Source organism: Triturus cristatus, chromosome 1_2, assembly GCF_964204655.1.
Source record: "Triturus cristatus chromosome 1_2, aTriCri1.1, whole genome shotgun sequence".
In the NCBI taxonomy this organism is placed as follows: Eukaryota; Metazoa; Chordata; class Amphibia; order Caudata; family Salamandridae; genus Triturus; species Triturus cristatus.
Genome location: NC_140580.1, coordinates 863,827,491 through 863,849,521, shown reverse-complemented (window position 1 = coordinate 863,849,521; position 22,031 = coordinate 863,827,491). Strand labels below are relative to the sequence as shown.

At 37.2% G+C, this 22,031-nt stretch overlaps 1 protein-coding gene across 6 annotated transcripts in view; it reads left to right on the top strand.

Moving 5' to 3' along the window:
• The window catches only part of PRDM16 (PR/SET domain 16), a 1,086,739-nt gene extending 1,065,436 nt beyond the window's left edge, over window positions 1-21,303 (top strand). For 5 of the 6 annotated variants that reach the window (XM_085609172.1, XM_085609165.1, XM_085609160.1 and 2 more), the window contains 3 exons: window positions 2,291-2,530; window positions 4,661-4,859; window positions 13,495-21,303. In XM_085609172.1, coding sequence (XP_085465298.1) covers window positions 2,291-2,530; window positions 4,661-4,859; window positions 13,495-13,629 — 574 coding nt within the window. In that variant the 3' untranslated portion in view covers window positions 13,630-21,303. The remainder of the gene's footprint in view (window positions 1-2,290; window positions 2,531-4,660; window positions 4,860-13,494) is intronic. The other variant, XM_085609179.1, reaches the window with a different exon arrangement.
• The last annotated feature ends 728 nt before the right edge of the window (window positions 21,304-22,031 follow it).

Genomic DNA, 22,031 nt, shown 5'->3' with positions numbered 1-22,031 from the left:
TTTATCTGCACAGAATGGACAGTCCTGAGTCAAAGAATTTCCCCATTTACTTGTGAATACGCGCAATAGTAGTACATCGTACCTAAATTGCAGGTACAGTTTTTTTGCAATGAGGGGTTGTATGACATCAAGAACAGATTCCATCTTGTATTGGTCTTTTACTTCTAAAAAAGATAGGGTCAGTGCGCCTGTGTCAGAATTGGCCTTTATCTGATTAAGTTTAAATTTTCTAAAGATCTTTGACAAGGCCTTCTTGGGAGTTGTCATGTTAGTTTCTTCAGCGCTAGTCCATAGGTCTCCCATCTTCTTAGCAGCCAAGGTGTTTTTGATGTAGGACAGCCAGGGGATTTTATCAACTCTCTGTAAATTTACGACTTCTTTCAACTTTTTTCTGAAGGACTCAAGATCTGGAGTACTCCAGATACATCTCCAGTAGAGAGGAGGCCTTAGGGCAACTTCCTCCGCAATTGGGTTGACCCCAAGGTCCATAATTTCAAACTGTGTGCAACCTGCAGACCCATCAAGCGTCTGGGTACCGTCTCCGGTGAAAAATGCACTATACAAATTAAAATAAAATTTGTTTAAGGTTAAGTCTATACTAGGTAATCTGCAATCAGTGTTATTCATGGTTTTAAAATAACCATCTTCTTTAAGAATTTTTTTTTGGTGCTTCTGAATGAATGGTTTTGCTGAAATATGTTGTCTTCATTTAATTTAACTTACAGCATAGTTTCAAATTAAATATTTGTTGCCGATGATGAGATGCACCAGAGGGCCTTCGCCCGTCTTCAATAAACACATTACATATACATGTGAACAGTAGAGAACTTTCCTAGTTTTTGGCAATGAGCCACTGCAGACATGAGGTTTCCTCATACCCAATGAGATGAAACAGAAGATTAGCCAACACAAACTTACAAGGTCATGCCTAAACCACAGTAAATAAATACATTTTCTATATAATAAATGCATTTTGTGGATTTACATTCAGTGCCTGTACAACTCTGACCTGTAACTGTGTTGAAGTCTTCAAAGTCCCCCTCTGTTAGTGGCAAGCATATCTATAAGTTGTAACGCACCCACGCACGCATGCGTGCATGTTACTTTGTTAATGGCAAAAATCTGCCACATAAGCAGTATAGTACAGTACCATGAGCACCACGAGAGAAGGAAGGTGGAGAAGCATAAGAACTTCATCTTTGGTCATATATTTTCAGAAATCCTGTCTCCTCTGGTCTATCAATGCAGTTTCCGCCTCTAATGGCGTTGTACCCTGAATGCATATGGGTGTCAATCTGGCGTGCTAGAAATGCATCTTTCACATATCTTTGCAGTTGCAACAGATTTCCAGTAGTTTGCTTAACCCATAACATAATATAGAGATACATAGCATTACATCAAATGCCCAATTGTACCCGTTTTGTTTCCTCTTGGCATCTATGAATTCCCGGGCAGTGGTGCCCTTTTCTGAGGTAACTAATGGCAGAGTCGGGGTAGGTTGCGCAGCAGCAGGGGGTTGTATAGAAAGAGAGAGAGGAGACTTGACAAGTAAACACGCTTTGGCATTTCCTGGAGGAAATTGGAGACTTTCTTTTACAGGCAGCAAATCAGACGAGGAACCCTCAGTTTCCTGGCATAATTGATCCAGTGGGAGGATCAAATTTGGGCATTTATGCTAGAAGAAATCGATCAAAACTTGGCAAAGTAAACACACACGTGATGTGTTTAGGTTCAATGACAAGGCCCAGGGCCCAGAAAGAATCCTCCTGGGCATCCCACTATGCTTAAATGGAAAAATCAACACTTATACGGAGTGTGATACATAATCCGCAGGGCTTCCTGGGGACAGACTGATGTGTGCTGCTGTCACTCAGCACCAGGCGTGCTCTCCTGGCTTCAGATCAATCATTGACAAGGAAAATTTGCATAGGGGTGTTGTCTAATGAGGCTTCATTCCAGGGTGAAATCCTCGATGTAAGCTGCAGGAGCTATGTGATGATTACAAAAAGGGAGGTGTATATTTGTTTGTTGCACTGCATAGGCATTTCTATTTAAGTCTACTCACTATAACACAAGTCATTTGGTTTGGGGACGCAAGATAAGCCTGCAGCTTTTAAATCAATTGGAGATTTTCTTATTAACAATAGCTAATATTTGTATCACTGAATTGGGTAATGACAATAATTGTTCTTCAAGCGGCACTAGAAAATTAATATGTGGTGTTTACTATTGAAACTAGCAATATTAAGGATTTATAATATATATATTTTTCCTATCTGATGTATTTTAGGCCAGATGGTCAGGACATTGATAGCAATTCCCAATGTCACAGCTTAGCAAATCGAAAATCAGTAGACATTGATGAGGAAGATGATGATGACCTGGAAGAGGAGTATGAAGACAGCAGTCTGACGGGAAAGTCGCAGGACGAGACAGCGTCGCCCACAGCAGAAGCCCAAGGAACCTTTGAGGAAGATGATGAAGACGAAGAGCCCGCATCACTTTCCATGAGCTTCGACCATACCCGAAGGTTGGTGGCATTGCAACCCTTTACAGGCAGTCTCACATGTTCTTAGCCTGATGTCTTTTGCTTTCAAACCACGATGACATCTTGAATTAATAGACACTGGCTTATACCCTTACAAAGATGCATGGTTAAACCCAATCTTTCAGAGATTGGTGTTTCAAGTTTTCTCATATTATGCATGCTTCCGGTATTTTTAACCACAAATCTGTTTAAGTTAACCACTTATCAATTCATTCAAAACATCTGATACATCTACCATATCTTCTTCTTGGCTGTACCACACAAAATGAAAGAAAATTCCTTTAGCATCCTGAGTTTTTGAGCAGTTTTACATAGTCTACTGGTGATCACGGGTGGCAATAGATCAGAATTGGAGCAGGTGGTCCTGAGGCAAAGCTGATAGACTCCGCTTTGCCCCATGTTAATAGCTCACTGCAAGTGTTGGGCCAATATAAATATTGCAAACCAGCACTCAAATCCAGTTTGAGGGGTGAAGGATCCCGTTTCCAGGGGCAACCCGATTTAATTTGCTTCTTGTGCTGGCCGAAAGTAGGCGGTCCTGCTCTGAAGTCAGACATGCAAATCCGCCCTCAGCTGTACCTCCTCCCACGCAAAATCTCCACTAGTAAATGCCAAGCTTCCACCAACAACCACAACAAATGGTGTCAGTTCCAGAAAGCAGTAGGTGCTTCCCATGCTGCAAGTGCAGCAGCCAGGGAAGGACATGTGGTGGTCAGCGTGTCACAAAGCAATCAGTGATCAATATGGTCCACCATAATGCCACATTCCAAGATCTCAAGCTGAGCATGGTTACCATTTTTATGAGTATTATGAACATAAACTACTTAAGGGTTTTAGTTTCTTACTTCAAAATGTAGAGATATCGCGGAATTTGAAAAGGCTTTTTCATGATGTCAGTGGGAAAGGCAATAAACTCTAAAAGCAGTCTATTGAGGAATAATAATCCACCTTTATTAATTTATTATTGGAAAAAATATCCAGAGTTCAGAGTCAAAACATAGCCTAGAAGCACAACTCCTTTTATTTCAGTAAAATTAAAAAAAACACACACATTCTATGTGGTGAATACCAAAAAAGCAGCCACAAGGAAGAACAGTTTTGTGTACATGCCACATTAAAACTGGACATAATTTTTTTTTTTTACAATGTTAATTTATTTTGATTTTGTAATGTTTCGTGTCCAGTTACCTAAGTGCAGCTTTTTTAACAGACCATTTCATAGATTGAAAGTATGGTGAAAGAGTTTCTTTTCCGAGAGAGTTTCATCAATTATCACTGGTTCCTCTTGTTAGAGGTACCGTGGCGTACATCACTCTTGGTTGGCACTGACATCCTCATTGCGATGTCAGGTTATGAGATTTGACTGATAACTCATTATATTCTAAGACCTTAAGTTTTGGTTCGCAGAGAAATTCAGGAAACGTGTATCTTAAGTCACTCAGTTGTGAGACCCCCAGTAAAAAAATTCTGAACTGGCATAGAGTCTGTCCAGCTGACATGCACAGCTTATTAGCATCTATGTTTCTATCCAGTGGAAGAAATTCTAAACTCTCTAAGTGGGAAAAATGCCGTATAAATAACATGAATATGTAAGAGGATTCCTCATAGGAACTCCACACACTAAATGCAAATCCTTCAACTATAACCATCATGTAAAAGCAATGTCAAATTCCATGCTTTCGCTGTAACTTTTCCTAAACAATGTATGCATATTGACAACATAGAAATTTCTGTTTGGCCTACACAAAAGAAAGAAAAGTATTATAAAAAATAAGCATTCTGCATATTCCAAACAAAAACACATTTATTTAGCATTATTAATAGTATGGCAGTTAATAATTTTAGCATTTAATATCCTTAACTATTGATTCATTAGCGATTATTGCCTGCATCATGTCCATTTGTCGTTCACCCTTTCGGCTCTTGTATTTTTTGTTTGCTTTCTTTTCGTGCTGTGCATGCATGTGGTTTATGTGAGAAAACACCTTTGGCTTGTGCATGCAGGCACCAATTTAGCAAAAACTCAGTTTTGGCTAGTTTGTATAAAAAAATCGAATAAAAGCCAGATAAGCTAACAACAGGTCACCCCCCTTCCCCTGGTCATTGGTACAGGTGTATTGAGGAGGAAGAGGAGGAGGAGGAGGAGGAGGAAGAAACCGGCCTGTTAGATTTGCAGCAGATTCCGAATTTTGGGAAGGGTCTGGATCTTCGAAAAGCAGCAGAGGAAGCTTTTGAAGCTAAAGATGTGTTTAATTCCACCTTAGACTCTGAGGCATTAAAAGAGACTCTGTACAGGCAGGCTAAAAGCCAGGTACGTAAATCATGGCACGCCTGATCCAGTTTGCTTCTAAATGTAGTAAGGGCTGCAAAAACGGCTTCTTGTATGCGTATGAGTTGGAAGACAAAAGTATGGTAAAGTTCCCATAAGAGAAAGCTGCTGTCAGTCACTTTGCATGGTAAAATAGTGCCATGGTAATGAAGCATTGATCACCAGAAAAAGCCAACCTATTACTTACGATTGTGCATAGGTCCAAGTGGGACAACGTTTTGACAAATTTATCAGAATAAACACAAACTGTGTAACTTAATTCCAAAGCATTGTGTGTACATGTATCTTGTATATTGATTCGCTTACAATCTAGCATGGATCACGTTCTCTTGGATCTTCCTTGGAAACAACCTAGTAGCAAAACTGATGTCTTCCTAGTAAATTGAAGAATCTTTCCCTTTGAGTAATGGTATATGTAAAACATTGTAAATTTAAGACCTAGTTCAGTAAAACATTGAAACAAAGAACAGTCTACAGTAGTGTTTATCACTTTGCCCTTCATCCTACTTCTGCCCTTTAGAGGCCTAGGTGAAATTTTAACTACACCGGAGTAATCAGAGTAATTTTGGCAATTCTGCTTTATTCTTTTGATGCAAAATTACTGAAGATTACACCATTAGGCCAGTACGCAAAATTATGATAATTTAGCACAAAAATCCTACTGTAGGAGAACAGTAACAATGAATTTAGTGAGCACGAACCACTGCTGCTGTTTGTGTTCTGTTGCATTTAGTGCTGTTGTCCTTAGGGGAAAATACATCCTCCAGTCTAATTTGGGCACAAGGTTGCATTTTGTGCTAAGAAATTGGCACTAAATGTTGAGTTACACTCCTCCCATAGTTCCTTGTAATCACGTGTAATTTAGCATAATTAAACTACAACAAATTACTCAAGTTATGGCCACCCCTACTCCTTAGTAGGGGTGGGTGAATGATTCCGCTCTGCTGGCGGAGTTCGCAGAGTTTTGCCGACTCACGCAGGAATTCTTTCAAAACTGTGTCTACTGCCAAATGGCTGAGTTTTTTCTTACGCGTGACTCACCAACTTTAAGTTGGTGAGCAAGAATTTGCTTCCCCTCGCATGATTTTCAGGTGCTAGAACGCCTCCCAGCGAAATTTCTCAACGCAAGCAATCGCAGCAGGTCACAACTGTTTGCTTTGAGAAAGCTGCTTCTTGAGTAGAAAATCTACTGGAGCGGCAGAAAGAATCAGCACCCTCTGGCACGCAACGGGGTGCCATTTGTGCTGATTTTACAGCGCGAAACAAGCTCCCGGCACTAAAAATCAGTGTAAGCAGTATGACCTGCCGAATTCCACCAGCTCGCAGAACTCCGCAGAATCTCGCAGAGTTTCTGTGTAACTCTGTGGAATTCCACGGAGTGAAAGTCCGCGAGTTCCGCCCACCCCTACTCCTTTGCACTGCGGGTATGAGTATACACATTTTCATTAAGAGGAACACAGTGATCTTCTTGACCTGTACCCAGCAGACATTGTGGACAGTGTCCAGTGGTGGTTCTGCTTTCGATATAGCTTTGTCAGCCACTGAATTAACTCTTCAAAAATCTTCAAAATTAGCATTCTAGTTGAGTTTCTTCCAGGGTGACAAATCATGTCTTTCTTTAAATACTCTAATAGTATGAATGGCATAGGAGTAAATAATTTTCAACTAGGCAAAATACTCCCGTGATAAATTAATAAACAATACCATTTGGATAGGGCACACGATGGCCCCAACTGTCTAGCACTGACCCTTCTTCAGCTGACAAAGTAATATATAAAGAGGAACTTCCTGAATATATAATACTCGTTCTGATCCCTTCAAAATAGTGAGTAGACATGCCAAGGTTTTTTCTAGAAAGTCTAGGGGCAGGAAGGGGGCAGAGAGAGTGAGTGATCATAGAGTGTTACCTTTGTAAATTAATGTATTGAGTTTTGAGTTTCAATTCTAATTTGCTGCAGTGACCTCACCATGTTATATGTTAAGTCCGAGATTGAAAAGTGATAAGTGTTGAGTCTTGTCTTCATAATAACCTGTAAGATAAAAAAACAACTCTCTTTCACAGAGTAATTTCAATAATAAACAGGAATTCACAATGGCAATGGGTCGGGCTTCTTATTAGGGGAAGTGTTTGCCTGTTGTAGAAAGAAAATCCCACAATGAAGCAACATCATGGGCTACAACAATGTAGAAGCTGATGGTGGGACACCTTTGCTCAAAGACTGCATTAGCAGATAGAATTTACCTGTATTTCTCAAAGAAGAATATTATGAAAAGTAGCCAGAAGATGACGTTTGCCTTCTAAGTGTTGAAAGTGACAGGAGCACATGTCTAAATGTTTCATAGTGCATACATTTGACAAAGGTCCAGTATTTTCATTGCATCTTTAAAGGAAGCCTATATATTTACCTTGTGAATAACCCACCTCCCATTAATCTAACATGTTGTCATGTAAGAAGAATAAAGTGATTGAAGGCTCAAATGTGGTTAGTCAATAGCACTGTGTTTTTATGACAGGATAAGGCATCAAAATAACACTCACTTCCTAAACAAATAAACCATGAATTGGCAATCATAATTTTGTGTCAGCAAAATAAATACATATAAATATTCACACTGGATCAGTTACAAGCTATGTGCCATATTCCATCTGCAGTCGAACTAAATAGCTATTTGATTCCCCATGTCCAAATACTAACAGGAATAAGAATGAGACAATGTAACCATCTGGAATATTCCCTGACTTCGTTGGACAGCCCATACAAGCAATGATCAACCATAAAAAGGATAGCTAAAGGGGTGACTCAAGCCCATTCTCTCTGTCTACTTCTTATTATACTTTCCTAAAGAATAGATAACATGAGGACATTTAGACGGGTAAAGCCATCTTTAGACACACCTAAAAGTGGTACTAAAGTAATTCAGATATCTCTGCAACCCTCCAAAACTGTAACTATTAGGGCCTAAGAGTCAATAAAATTACAAATGATAAACCTTTTTTGACATTACTGCTGCTGACATATCCTTATGTCCTATGGTGATAATTGCTACCAATTCTGTAACAGCCAACGACCAGTATTGGAATCTTGTCTCAAGTGGTCACTAACAAAACACTGATAATTTGTGATAGTTGCTCCAGATGATTTTTATTGAACATAAGTAGCTCTTACTATAGAAAAGGTTGGAGACCCCTGTTTTAGGGTCTCACACAAATAAACCACTCAAGTGACATTATGTTATTTTACAGTTGTACAACATTTTTTTATTGTATAATTACCAGCCTAGTCCTAAATGCACACAAAAGGTTGACGAGATATCTTCACATGTGTCATGCTTCATCATGGGACATCCCCACACTCTCCAAACATTTTGGTTTGATGGCCAGCAGGCCTACACCCTGAAATCAGGAGGCACTTAATTCTAGCTCAGGATCCATGAAATAGATTACAAACCAATGTGATAGCTCAGTCTGTTTTTTACTATGTAGGGTACCACTTGGTATTAATAATGAGGTGTGGACTCGGGGAATCTGTAACCCAGCCCACTATGATCTCACAGTGGTGTTGGGGTACTAGAATTAAGTTTTATTCTCTCACACAAGTGACCACAACAAGATAAATGAATCACTTCAGTTTAGAAATGAGAACCCCATGCAGAAGTGCACATGATATGTTCATGGCATCATACAACGTGAATTTGTATCATGTTAACACCCCTTTGCAATGCTACCATCAGAGATAATCTGTTTCAATACTTAATGTAGAACGTTCAAGAGTACTTAAATCGTTTAATTCTTTTAGGAAATAGGGTACACTTTTAAAAGGCTGTTCAGTCAGCTTTGTTTATTTTGACTTTTTTATTTTTTGTCTTTTGATATGCTTACTACAAGTTTGTAAATAAAATCCCAGTGACAAAAGGACACTGCCTAAAATGCATTGAGGCAAGAGTGCACTCTTTTAATCATTACAGCTTAATGAATTTGAAATTCAGAATGATCAATTCATGTTTTATGAGTGCAGTGTTTCATTGTTTGATTTGTGCTTTACTATACAGAATGTGGGAGGAGCACAGACTAATTTGTATGGGAAACATGCTTGTTTAAGTCAATCTGTCCCTGCAGTCTTTCATAATGAGTGGACGGTGTGCAGGAAAGTTTTGGAATTATCCACTGATGGAATACATCACCCATCACCGAACCCCACCATAATATGTGGCATAATTGCAGTGGAGAGAGACTGGTATCCACCTGGCAGTACTCTACTGCTTCTTAGGGAATGTGGTCCAATATTTCTCAAGCACATCTGCATACATAGCTATGTTGCGGAAATTATGTGGGCATGCATCACACATGCATGAACCATTCCTTTCTGTTGGAATTGATATAAAAGTACAACAAAAGATTATATATTGGAGATCAGAAATAAGCCTAAACGACCTTTTGTAAGCCTACTTCAAAACCAAATTACAATGGCAATACGCTTCTTAAAAATACAGCCAGTAAAATGGTGGACATACAAGCACTTAACATAATACTTATTTTTATTTTATAAATTGAAATAGTATACCAATGAAAGGTTTCTACCTCCAAGCAACAAATATTTATATTGCAAAGTGGAAACTTTATTAAATGCCATTAGTACGGATAGAAATATTCCACAAGGAAATGGTACTTCTTCCTAGGGACGACTATTGCCTTGCAGGCTCATATTTATATTATTAAGAGGAAAATTAGTTAATGGCCACTTGCAAAGAGAAATACTGCATAATGTGTTGGTGCTCACTTTTAAAGGTAAAGCTACTCAAACAGTAAATGATATGACCCCGTCCCTGTTGCAGATAGAATTACTTTACACTCGGAAGGATATTTCTCACAGTGTTACAGATAGAGAGCAGTATGGAGAATGTGTGTTAACTTCAACTTTTATAGAAACAGATGTTACGCAGGGGACATCTAAATATCCACCCCTGCTACAGACAGGTACTACCAAAATATTGGAAACCACATTCACCATTAAGAAGAACACAGATGGAGTCCTGCAGAATATATAATGCAAACAATTGATGTCCTATTTGAAAACTGCATCATATGTCCATAATTCCCAGCAGATATTCCTCTCTGCCCATCTTTGGTATATTGGGAGAGAGGTGCATAAGGACCTGGAACAGTTTCCCTAAATTTAGTAAGGCCACAGAATCCTTGCCTATGATTGCTGATTAATAGCACGGTGTGTGGGTAGGAAGTGCGTCCATCTATGCATTACAATAATGGTAACTTGAGAAGTAGCCAGTGATGGTAGGTTTAATCCTGATCCAAAGACCTACACTGTGTAGCAGCTTCTTGTGAACAAATATTGTTCTGCGTGGTGCTTGAAGAGGATGCATGGCATGAAGGCTCGCAGTCTAAGGATGCTATCACTGTCAGTAGAAGTGGAGTCCCATACTCTGTCCATGACATTTTCAGGTAACTGCAGTCTGACAACACAAGAAGTGTGTGCTTTGTTTGCATATTCTTACAATAGTACCCACACACCATGTGTGCTGTATCACAACTCCATTCCTCTTGTAGAGTCTTCTAGTACAAGCCAGAATATACTTTGATAAATCTACCTCCTTAAAAGGCAAATTGCTTAGTGTCAAGAAGAAAGTTGGAATCTGATGCCAGTATGACCATATTCCTAATAGGTGGCCAGGTTTAGGAATGAACCCAAAAATAGCAGCCTCACCCTTGAACCACAGGCAGTTAACAGAAAGAAGATGCATACATCTGTGTGTCTATCCATGTAATTAAGATGGTGGACATTGAGTTGGAGTACATTCTCAAAGAAAATTAGTTCAAAGCAAGAACAGTGTTTATTCCAGGCAAAACTGCCCTCACTTTTGCCTATGCCATTGGGGCATTCTTTTCCCTTTACTCCACAGGCACTGTTTCCAAATTAATATTTCCTTTTACAACTATGGTACATTAAAATAGTGGATTTAATATTGATATTTTGTACTGAAAAAATGCAAATGAGTCACTGTGTATAAACAGGAAGCTTAAAAACCTCTAATTCTGAATTTACCAAATAAGTGATACCATAACAGGGACATTTTAACTACTATGGCTGTGAACCAACAAAGGTGAATACATGTTATCCCTGGAAAATATTTGCCACAAAAAAGTGGCATCATATATATATAAAAGTGAACACTGTTACTCAAACAAGTAGACTATTTCCTTTTTTGATGAGCTGTTACTGTATCTTTTAGTACTGTACTGTAAAGGCTGCCATTTGTCTTAGAAAATAATATAGTTCAACATAGGTTGGGAAGACACATAATCTTCCTTAGTTTCTGTCCAAACAAGAGACCAGGGTCAGAGCTTAAAGAGGTCTAGCACCAAGTATTGCTAAATAATTGGCCTATTAAGTAAACATTGGGTCTCGGTGCAATAGGCCTAGGATGTGACCCACATACATCCCAAAAAGGTGATAAAAAAACACCGTTATCCAAGACTGAGAGTTAACCCAGCACCCGAGCGAACTATTTTCTATTTATATGGCTGTCATAGTATAACTTGTTCTGATGAATAAACACTATATATAAACAAATGAATAACTTCCCAAGCAAAAAAGTCACACAGTCATGTATCTTGATTGTAGTCGTAGAAAATCTTGTATTATAGGCTCATATTCCGTTATTTGTTAAAATCACCACACAATTGATTTGCCTTGCCAACACGTTTCATCCCTCATGGGACTTCTTCAGGGCTAGAGGCAATCACAAAAACACTATTTACAATATGTACACAATAAAGACAAAAGAAAATACATTCTAGAAAATATTATAAAAAACAATTTCACATAAAAGTGACCTTCTACAACTAAGAATCACATATAGAACTAATTTATTGTCTTTTTTAACATAATTTGAACATTGGGAAGCCATTCTATAATGTACATGATATTCACGTGTTAGCATTGTAACCACCATGGGAGATAACCGAAAACATCAGTGCATCATTTAATAATATACAAAACACTGTTGTTTAAAGTGAACTTATTTTGTATACATATATTATTGATGTCTTAACACCACCTATTTACATCATCTAAAAAAGCTCATCCATATAACAAGTCAACAATTATCAGGAGAAACAATAATATATTTGCCCTTTCTGTCCCAAAGGCAAAACCTTTGTGCAGTTTGGACACATGTTGGCTATAATACATAATAATTAGAGTGTAAGTGCAGTTAGAACTGAAGACTGACATAATGCATGACGCAGGTTAACCACACACCGAGATTTAACCTCTGTTGCCTGCATATAAAATTCACAATTATTCCCTTGGTAAGCTCCTGACAAGTTACAGAATAACCCACATATCATATATAGCACATATCATAATACCTAAAAATTAAATCCACATCCCCAGGAATCTAAAAAGTTCCCATATCTAATTTTTATTTTCTTGCCTTTCCTATATCATCTTGTACAAAACAATGACTGTTAACGTATATGTTGGATATTTGGCCTAATTGTGGTTAGTTTGTGTCTTCTTTCAACATGCCTTTGGTGTTTATTTTACCAACTCTCCAAAAACTGGTTACTGTTTGAGAAAGGGTGCATGGTTCTACAAAGTAGACTATTATGCTAAATATCATCTGGAAATGTTGATAAAATATGCTGTAGGTGGAAAGATGATCAAAGAATTTCAAAAGAGTCAAATTAAGTAGAGGGACATTGAACACAGGGCTGATTTGGGTTGTCAAATTAACTTCTGTGTGTAAAGCAGATCAGTGCATGTAGCTTGATAATCATTATGCCTTTTAGAAAGAAATGGAGATCACCAGCTATATTAGAATTGATAGTGAGCATTTCAGGGCATTTATGTTACATGCCAAACTTATATTGTTAATTGTGCAATATAAGAAATAATGTTGTTACCAACTCTGTAATTTGCATCAATTAAATACAGCTCCATTGAACATTATAACAATGGATTAGTAGATCAGGACAAAGAACCTGTGTGTGTAGGGGTCACATGTCATCTGCTCTTGAAAGGAGTAATCTGGAAAAAGGTGCAAATCGGTATGCCACTTTGTCATCTACACCCATCTCAAACTTAGAATGTCAATGGGCCCAACAATTTGTTGTGCAACGCACTGTCTGTTTGTTGGGTCACAAAATGCCAATATTCACCAGATCTTCTAAGTTATGTTTATTTAATGCTCTCAGTAGTGACATGATAGTGTTTGGCATGCTTCAAATAATCAATAGTCTTTATTAGATTTGACTAAAACCAATCATAAAAGTACATAAAAAATGCAAACGCAGTAATAGCAGGAAACTCTCCCCCCCCTCCCCCCCCCGAATGAGTAAAGGCAAAACATCGCATTCGTATGAATGAAACACTCCGGATGAAAACCAAGAGACATAAAAACAGACAGTTGGCGAGTCTAAAAATATAAGATACAATAGTGTGGTTCTGCCATAAAATTCTGTGCTAAAAACAACGAGCGAATACACTTAAAACGTAATCTAGAAAATTTAAATGCATATTATTGATTACATTAGGCTAATGTAATTGGTGGTTTTAATATTCAGTTGTTTATCTATACATTTCTCCTCCCCTTGCAGGCTTATGCAATGATGCTGTCTCTTTCTGAAAATGCATCTCTTCACACTTCCTCCCAGAGTTCTCTGGACGCTTGGCTGAACATGACAGGCGCAGCCTCTGAGCCGGGGTCTTTTAACCCCATCCACCACCTTTGAAAGGGTCAAGACAGCATGGAGCCAGAGTCCAAATGAGAGGGCTGATTCCTGCAAAAATCCTGCAAGAAGTTAAAGCAAGCAGAACATGAGTTGAAACAAGTCAATGTGGCTTTTGAACTTGAGATGAAATACTTTCATGATTTGCTTGCAACTGCTGAATCTTCTTCAGGACCATTCTCTCCCTCTACATTGCAATTAATTTGACAGTCGGAAAGTCTGCCAAATAGAAACTCTGTGAAGCAGTCCTTAAGAATCACCATGTGGAAGAATACCAACAGACACCAATTGACTCCACCATTACTCAGTAATTGGGCATTTTGGATTCTTCCCAAGTTGGCAATCAGTGATGAAAACCCAGGTTTACTCATTCTTGGCACATACATTTAATAAAACAAATACAGATCACTGTCAAAGGGTTGTGGGCCAGAGGAACTGTAGCTAGCCAAATATATTAGAAATATGAAATTTACAGGTTGTTTGACTTTGAACAAAAAAAAATCTTTTCACTGCGGAACAACTTCAAGCATTTGGAAGAAAACATTTTCTAAAAGTAAGATGCCAACAAATTACTGTTGCATTAGCTTAGAATACTTTGAATATAAAAGGGCTGATGGTTGCCACCGGAATGAACTAGATTCCAGATATATCACTGTATCAAGATGGCATTTTATCTTACTGTTTGTACTGTATGATGAATAGATTTCCTATGATCTCAAATTGAATATTGCAAATAGAAAATGGTTTACTTGGAAATCTGTCCACTATCACAAGCTCACTTTTCCTTCCCACTTTGAAAGGATCCGTGAAGAGGTGAAGTATTCTGTGGAATTAAAGGTGCAAGCAGTGTTCCAACATTTTATGATTGCATTAGAACTGCCCCAGAATAAAATTAAATGTGTGCCTGCCACAAAATGACTTTTAGTCAGAGGAAATGAAAGGAGTTTGGAACCCACAATGTAGACTGTCCTTTACAGAAGCAAAACTTTCCCTGTGTTCCCAGTGGCACTTCCAATTCCTCACAGAGGCCCTGCTCCAGGTCTCCGGACAACACTGAATTTATGTCCAAAACCTTTGCACAAGCTCTAGCTGAAATGTGGCAAAACAATGTCCAGCAACAAAATTAACCCCATCACTTAATGGAAGACTAAACATTCCTCAACTAGGCACTTCTTTGCTTTTCTATGACATTAATATACTTCCCACCATCCTTGGGATTCTAAATTATTACCATAGAGGCCAGTTTCATAGTGAATCCATGATTTGTTTTTTCCCTTGATGGAATATACCTTAATCTGTACATAACTTGTAATTTTTTATTCTTTTCTTATTTTATTTCTTCTATAATAGTATTTTTGCATTAGATATTATTGTGAAGAAATGATGTTAATATAAGTATCTAGTGACGGACCAAAATTGTGTAATAAGGTTATGTGTTGTATGATAACCATGGAGTAGGACAACTTTATGTGCCAAATAACCCCAACTAATCCTGCTGTTCTTGCTACCAGTTTTCCAGACAATCATGCGTTTTGTTCAGTTGATTTGTAATGGCGTTTGCTTGTAGGAAAATCATGTATTTATTTGTCTTTTGTGAATTCTTTAAGGAAACCCTATCAGTCATTTAAATATCTCCCAAGTTGTCCTTTAGAACTCACACATAAAAAAAAAACATGTAATGAAGAACAGAAGCAACTGTGAACTAGTTCATGTGAATATATGCCAGAGATCCAGTGCACCAGTCATGGTAAATACAACAATATACTCTAGTTGCAAATATGCATAAATGTCACTACTTACGCATTGATACATGGAAAATCATACTTACTCTAAGTACGTAAATTAGAGCTGCACAGGAATGGTGATGGCAAATTCTGAATTTTTCACAACATTAGAACATTCTGCAGTCTTTGGCAAAGGAGACTGTTAAGAAGATAGCACTTCATATTAGGTGAAATCTTACTAAAACATGAGAGGTTGAACATTTCTACATATCCCAATGATTTGGAAAAACATACAACTGATTAGTTATCATTTGCCCAAAATGTTGTGTTGGCATGTGGAATTGGAGCAGTGGGCACTAGAAGAGCTTGCAATGTATTACTGTAGGTATTCTGAATGCAGATCTGATTAAACAGCAGTGTGACACCTTTTAAGTGTCTCTGTCTTTGGGGACTGGAATGATTGGAGGAAAGTAGCTTGTTTGTCCATTATATTGTGTCCCTCACTTTCAACAGGTTTTCACTTGCTAGTGGGTTTAAATAGTAAACAAAATGTTTGTTTTACCATGGGTAAACTATACACACACATTAACTCTCAAGTTAAGAATTTGCTGGTCAAGTTCTATTAAGTTGATTCAAGTGAACACAAGCGTTTGGCCGAGCATGACGTTCTGAATATTGTTTGTTGTTGTATGGACTAGTGATCTAAAACCGTAAAAGAATCATACCTCTTGTTAATAAAGAGATAATCCTGTGGTGCATAATATCTGACTGGGATAAAATAAGCAGTTATTTATATCTCTAGGCTGAAAAGTGGAGAAAGCATCTCACCAACTGCAGAGAAGGAGCTTCAGAATGCAAGATCGCTTTTTCTTTCTTATTCTTTACAATTACACCCTTTTTTCTATCACTACACATGGTTGCCCGCTGTACAGTTAGTGGACTAAAAAACATTAGTGGCTTCTTTTCCATTTTAGGAAATAACAAGGCTCGCTTGTTGCAGGTCAGAGTCCGCTTTTGATTTCTATAGATTTCCCTCGAAGTAGTTCTTAAAAATTGACAACGCTATCTTGAACGTTTATTGAAGTGGCAAAAGTCACTTCCAATTCATCAACCCATTTAATCCTCCTTCACACCCTACCACCTCAAATATTCAAGGCACATGAATAAGGTCCATACCAGAAAAGCAGAAAAACAACAGCATTTATGATTTGTCATGCAGTGGAACAGAATTCAAAGCAAGTGATCTATATTTCGTGGGACTGGAGAATAGTGATTAACATCTTGTGCGCCTGGCACATGCAAATACAGCCTCATTCTATGTTTAGTTTAGCAAACATATATTTGACTTTTTAGGGAACTGACACAATATTACAAGAGCATTTCATTAGTTGTCTGGTGATGCTGTATTCCTGAAGAAAGCTACAGTACCATATATGCATTCCTAACAATATATTTGTCAGTTTTTCCAAAATTCTGAAAATAACAATTTTGCATAAGGTGCTGTATTGTACAATCCAGAATATGAACAAAGGATTGATAGATAAGTGTTATATAGTAAAAACGAGAAATTGTATACTCAATCTTTGTAGAATATACCTTCATGATACATACTTTTCCTCACATATTTGCAAATGAGTATGCCGGACATCCAGTTTCAATCTATTTCTCATGCAGATTCTTTGAATTGTTGCATAATTTCAACCATAGTTGAAGTCTTTGGCTAGTTACTGCAAAGACATTTTCCTAGCCGCCTGGGTGCATACTGTTTTCTGTTGATCCATCAACCACAGAAGTGCATCATATTGATGCTTCTGTCTCCAAAATGATTATCAATATAAGAAGATATCATTTTGAATAATATTAATAATTGCAAGAAGAGATTGCATTTATACATAATCATTATCAATTCAAATGAAAAAGTTGCTTTTCAGGACTGTGATGGTTTACATGCCTTTATACATACATTTCCCTTTTTATTTTAAAATCAGTATGCTGGCCAACTAATGCTACTCCACTTGTTTTTAGACCTATACTTTCTAGGTCTGTGTCATTAATCCTGTGTGCTCTGGTAGATAAGCCCCCAACTTGAGGCTCTTTCTGTAGTTGTCCATGGTTGTGGTCTTTGACAATGTATGAGGTAAAACTAATGACAGAGTTTGCAATTAATTGCATATTCTAAAAAGGAAGTTTGGGCCCAATAGTAGCCCTTTATCTTCCACTCTTTTGCACTGTGCTTCTTATATTTCTATTTTCTCTATTACAATATTTGACTGAAGATAGAACAAGCACAGGTATGAATTGAGAAATACACACAAATTGTAATTCATTTTGCAGATTCAGAAGGTATTGGGATTTGGAAGAGTGGAACACAGAGCACTAATACTTTTTCATGATGTACATTTAAACAGTAGACCACATCATTCAACTCATTCCATACATACACGTATAGTGTGTTTTCAATCACCAGAAAATAAGTGGGCTGTTCTTCTCTTACTTAATTGCAACAATCTCCCCCATGCATCCCATTACTCTTATACTCCAGGCACTGGCAGAAGACCTCATGAATAAACCTCATATGTACTTCATATTCTGTATTCACTGTAAGGAAAAGATCCATCATTTGAGCAAAGGGCAGGCCTCACCAAGGGAAGCAACTCCATGTGAAGCCTAATAATTGGAATCAAAGTAAATATAATTAGGCCGTTAGTCTTCAGCACAATCTGCCATACCATATTTGCATGATGTAGATATTTTGGCCAAGGAGTGTTTTTGCATTATAGATTTGGGAATTGTTTGATGCTTTATGGGTCACCCACATTTTATCATGAGAAAATACAGTATTCATTTATTGGGGCTGCAAAATAGACACACAGATATCAGTTATTTAATTCTTTAATTAAGAGCATTAAATATATTTCATATAATCTTCAGATTTATACAATGCTCTTTAAAAGTGGGCACCCCATGTATGAGAAGACTCAATCTTTAACTGCACTTAGGTAAAGTAAACTAAAATTCCTAACAACCAAATTGATCATTATTAACACTGAGATGGACAAGAAAAGCACTTGCCATTAATTATGACCCTGGCGGTCGGACCGCCCGAGTAGGAGTGGGGCGGTCCGGGATCATGGATTCCGCAGCAGTTGACAAAGATGCGGGGTATGTCGATTGTGCTGAGACAGGCACCGCCTTCGGGTTTACAAGTTGCCTTTCTGACAATCTTTTCATGGTGGAAACCCTGCCATGAAAAGGTTGTCGTAAACGCAAAGAAGGCCCAAAGCGGGGCCCCGGGGGATTTTGCCCAGGGTGGTTTATGAAAGCAACTCTACTCATTGCCGGTCATGTAATAATACGGCTGTCAGGATGCTGCCGGCTTGATGGTGGTCTCCGGACCGCTGACACTCTGGCATGGCAGTCTGACCGCCAGGTTCATAATGAGACCCTACGTTTGTTTGAAAGCTAAATCTACCATGGTTTACTGTCATAGATAATGCATTTGTCACACAAGTACGCACGTAGTCAAATGTAACAATACAAGTCAAACAAGTTAAGAAATCTAAAAGGTGGCACTGTGGACATAATCTAGACTTGTCAAATAGAAATAAGGTAACAAGGGAAATGTAAGGGAACTACGGTTTATTTTTTTAGACGTGCTTGGTTTGTAGAACATAGTCTGAGCATCTCACAAAGTCCAAGAATTAAAACACCATGCAGAACAAATGTTCTTTAAAGCTACCAAAAGCTAAATTAAGATGGTTCTCCTAGCTACTTTAGATATAATGAGAGCTTCTCCTTCCATTTAACAGTATCCCTAAAACCATAAGATTCTCAAACTCAAAATTGATTGAACCTTACATATGCTAGCAATTCAGTCTTTCCGCACAAATACACATAATAGCCCACTGAGTAGAGTTGCTTTAATAAAGAAATTAGTACATTCATCTGTAATTGTTGCACTATTTTGAACTGCATACTTACAAATGAATATAAAACTGATCATTTATTCACTTCTTTACTATTATTAGAACAATTACATTATCTTTACTTACCACATTTGATCCTTTCTTCCAAGTGACTAAAGCGTTCCACTGTAAGTAAGGATAAGTTAAGATTGGGTTAGACTAGGTTCCCACACTCTGTTGTACGTAAACTGGTCCAATATCTGCTAGTCTATATTTTTGACTATATTAGACACTTTTTGTGTGGTGAATAACAGATGATTCGATTCAGTTCATCCAAATGTGGCATAAGTTATTTTGCCTAAACCTGCCAGATTTACTTCTTCCTCTAAAATGTTACAAGAAACATCTCAAGTACAGGCCTTAAAAAGTGTTAGCCTCTGGGTTCAGGTTGTTCATATTGGAAAAGAGTTTTGATATGATGCCACTTAATTATGGATCTTACAAAAACTCAATCAATAGGCAGGGCTTCATAATGAACTGGTGCAGATGCTATTATTCCAGATTTTTCACAGTGTACAAAACCTTCAACTCATGCCACTTTGCTTACATTATCATTCCAAGAATGTGCTCTTATTTATGCATAATCAATGCTTATATATACCACCTTAAGTGTCAGGTTCTTATATGAGTTTGCATTCACAATAGCTCACAGATCATTTTGAATAATGATTTTGACTCGAAAATCATCCCAAGCCCTATCTACAAAGTAAGCACTTAGAAGGGCAACCACCAATAAACCGTTGCTTAATTTTCATGTTATGATAATGCACTGAAATGCACTTGTAGAAATACCTAACATATCAGATATTTTAATCTCACACCACAAATGTGTACCAAAGTAACATTTGAGCTGTGTTCAATTTGAACATTACAGGGTCAAGGAGAACATAGGCAAAGAAAGTCATTCTTGGTATAGTTTGAGTGAAATCTAGTTTGGAATTCATATTAAGTACTTTACTGTTGATCACTACCATGTCAGCAATTTTGTGACTGATAGACGTTTTGTCACATAGCCCTGAACCTGTTTCTCCATTGTAGCCTTTTATACTGTGATAGTATCTTATTCCTTTTTTCAAAAAAGGTTTGTTTCTGTCTGAGTAAAATTGTTACCACTTTTGGACATGGCAGCTTAACTTTCTAAAACTCATTTCACTTCTGAACAATCATTTGAAAGAAGCTTCCCCTACTATCTGTCAATTAATTTCATTTTGGGACATGTTTTGCCTGATATCTCTTACAATTTACAAACTATGTAATTTGAATATGTCTATATGAGTGTCCATATAGGCATATATTTATATATATTGTGTTTATGAGATCATGAACTTCTTCATTCTGTTATGTTTTTTATTTTCATGAGTTCAGAGCAAGAATCAATTTTGTCTCTTCTAGATCTTCCCTGTTAGGCTTCTATAGTGTTTCAGAGATATCAAGTGTAAATGTCTGGTTTTCAAAAACAAAATGTTGGAAACAAAACTTTCAGAAAGAGGACGGTGCTGGTGTCTCATTTCACTCTGGACTGTATATTGCTTCTGTTATGTTTATAAGTAAACTGTGCATGACGCGTGTTTAGCGGTCATTATTGTGTCTATTTGTGAAAATGTTTATAAAAACACAAAAAAAATCTGTAGATGCACTTACTGTATATGTGATTAGGTTCTATGTCCAAGATGAGACGTCTTGAACTGCTAAGGAAACAGAGAAGGCAGTTGTTAATTAATATGGAATCACTCATGGGAGAATAAAGAAAATACAAAATATGTGTAGAAAATAATTCAATAAAATGCGATCTTGCAAATTCATTTTGATGCTTGTGATAAAGAAAAAATGTATTTGTGTAGAAAAATTCCTTAAAAATAATGAATAAGAACCCTGATTTTGAGGTTAATGCTGTAGAATAGGAATGTATACCAAATGTAATCTTTCCAGTGCTACAATGAATTTATACATGAGATTGATATGCAATAAAACCTGTGTGCTTTTCTAAACTATAGTGAAATGTTCTTTATTGAGGTTAACATAATAGAAACCTGGTGCATGTAGAAGAAAACATCTCATGCAAAAAGTCAGAGAGCCAAACAATGATCTTGCTGAAGAGACTTAAAATGAAACAACACCATGTCCACCACTATACATTGCAAAGACGTTTTGTTTTTGCTCACAACATAAAGGTACAGTTAAGAATCATCACACGTTTGTGATCATGATTTTACTTTTATAATATTGAGTAGAATAGGTAGATATATGCTAAAAAATATCCAGCTCATTTAATGCAGATTAAATGCATTTAAGGTATCACTATTTGTTACTTTTGAAAAATATCCTGCAAATATTGAATAATACCACATAAAAGTATCAAATCAAGCTAATTGTAAGGGATGAAAATAGCGTAATGTGTTAAGCAATATTAATAATCAAAAGTATCTTCTTTTCCTGTTGCCAATGGCAAGATAATCAATCTAGACCACCCACTTTGGAGGCAGTTAGCAGTGGTCCTAAATAAATATTTAAACAAATATGACTATGATTAGAGATTTACAGAATTTCAATCTTCCATGAATTCCAGAAAGTTTAACAAATGTAACCATACATGTAAAACAGGCATACAGATTTTTTTTGTGGAGCAGCAATTGATGCAGACTCCTATTCCAGACTGGAGAAATATTTTATTTTCACACATATTAGAAGGACAACACAATATTATGTTACATTTTAG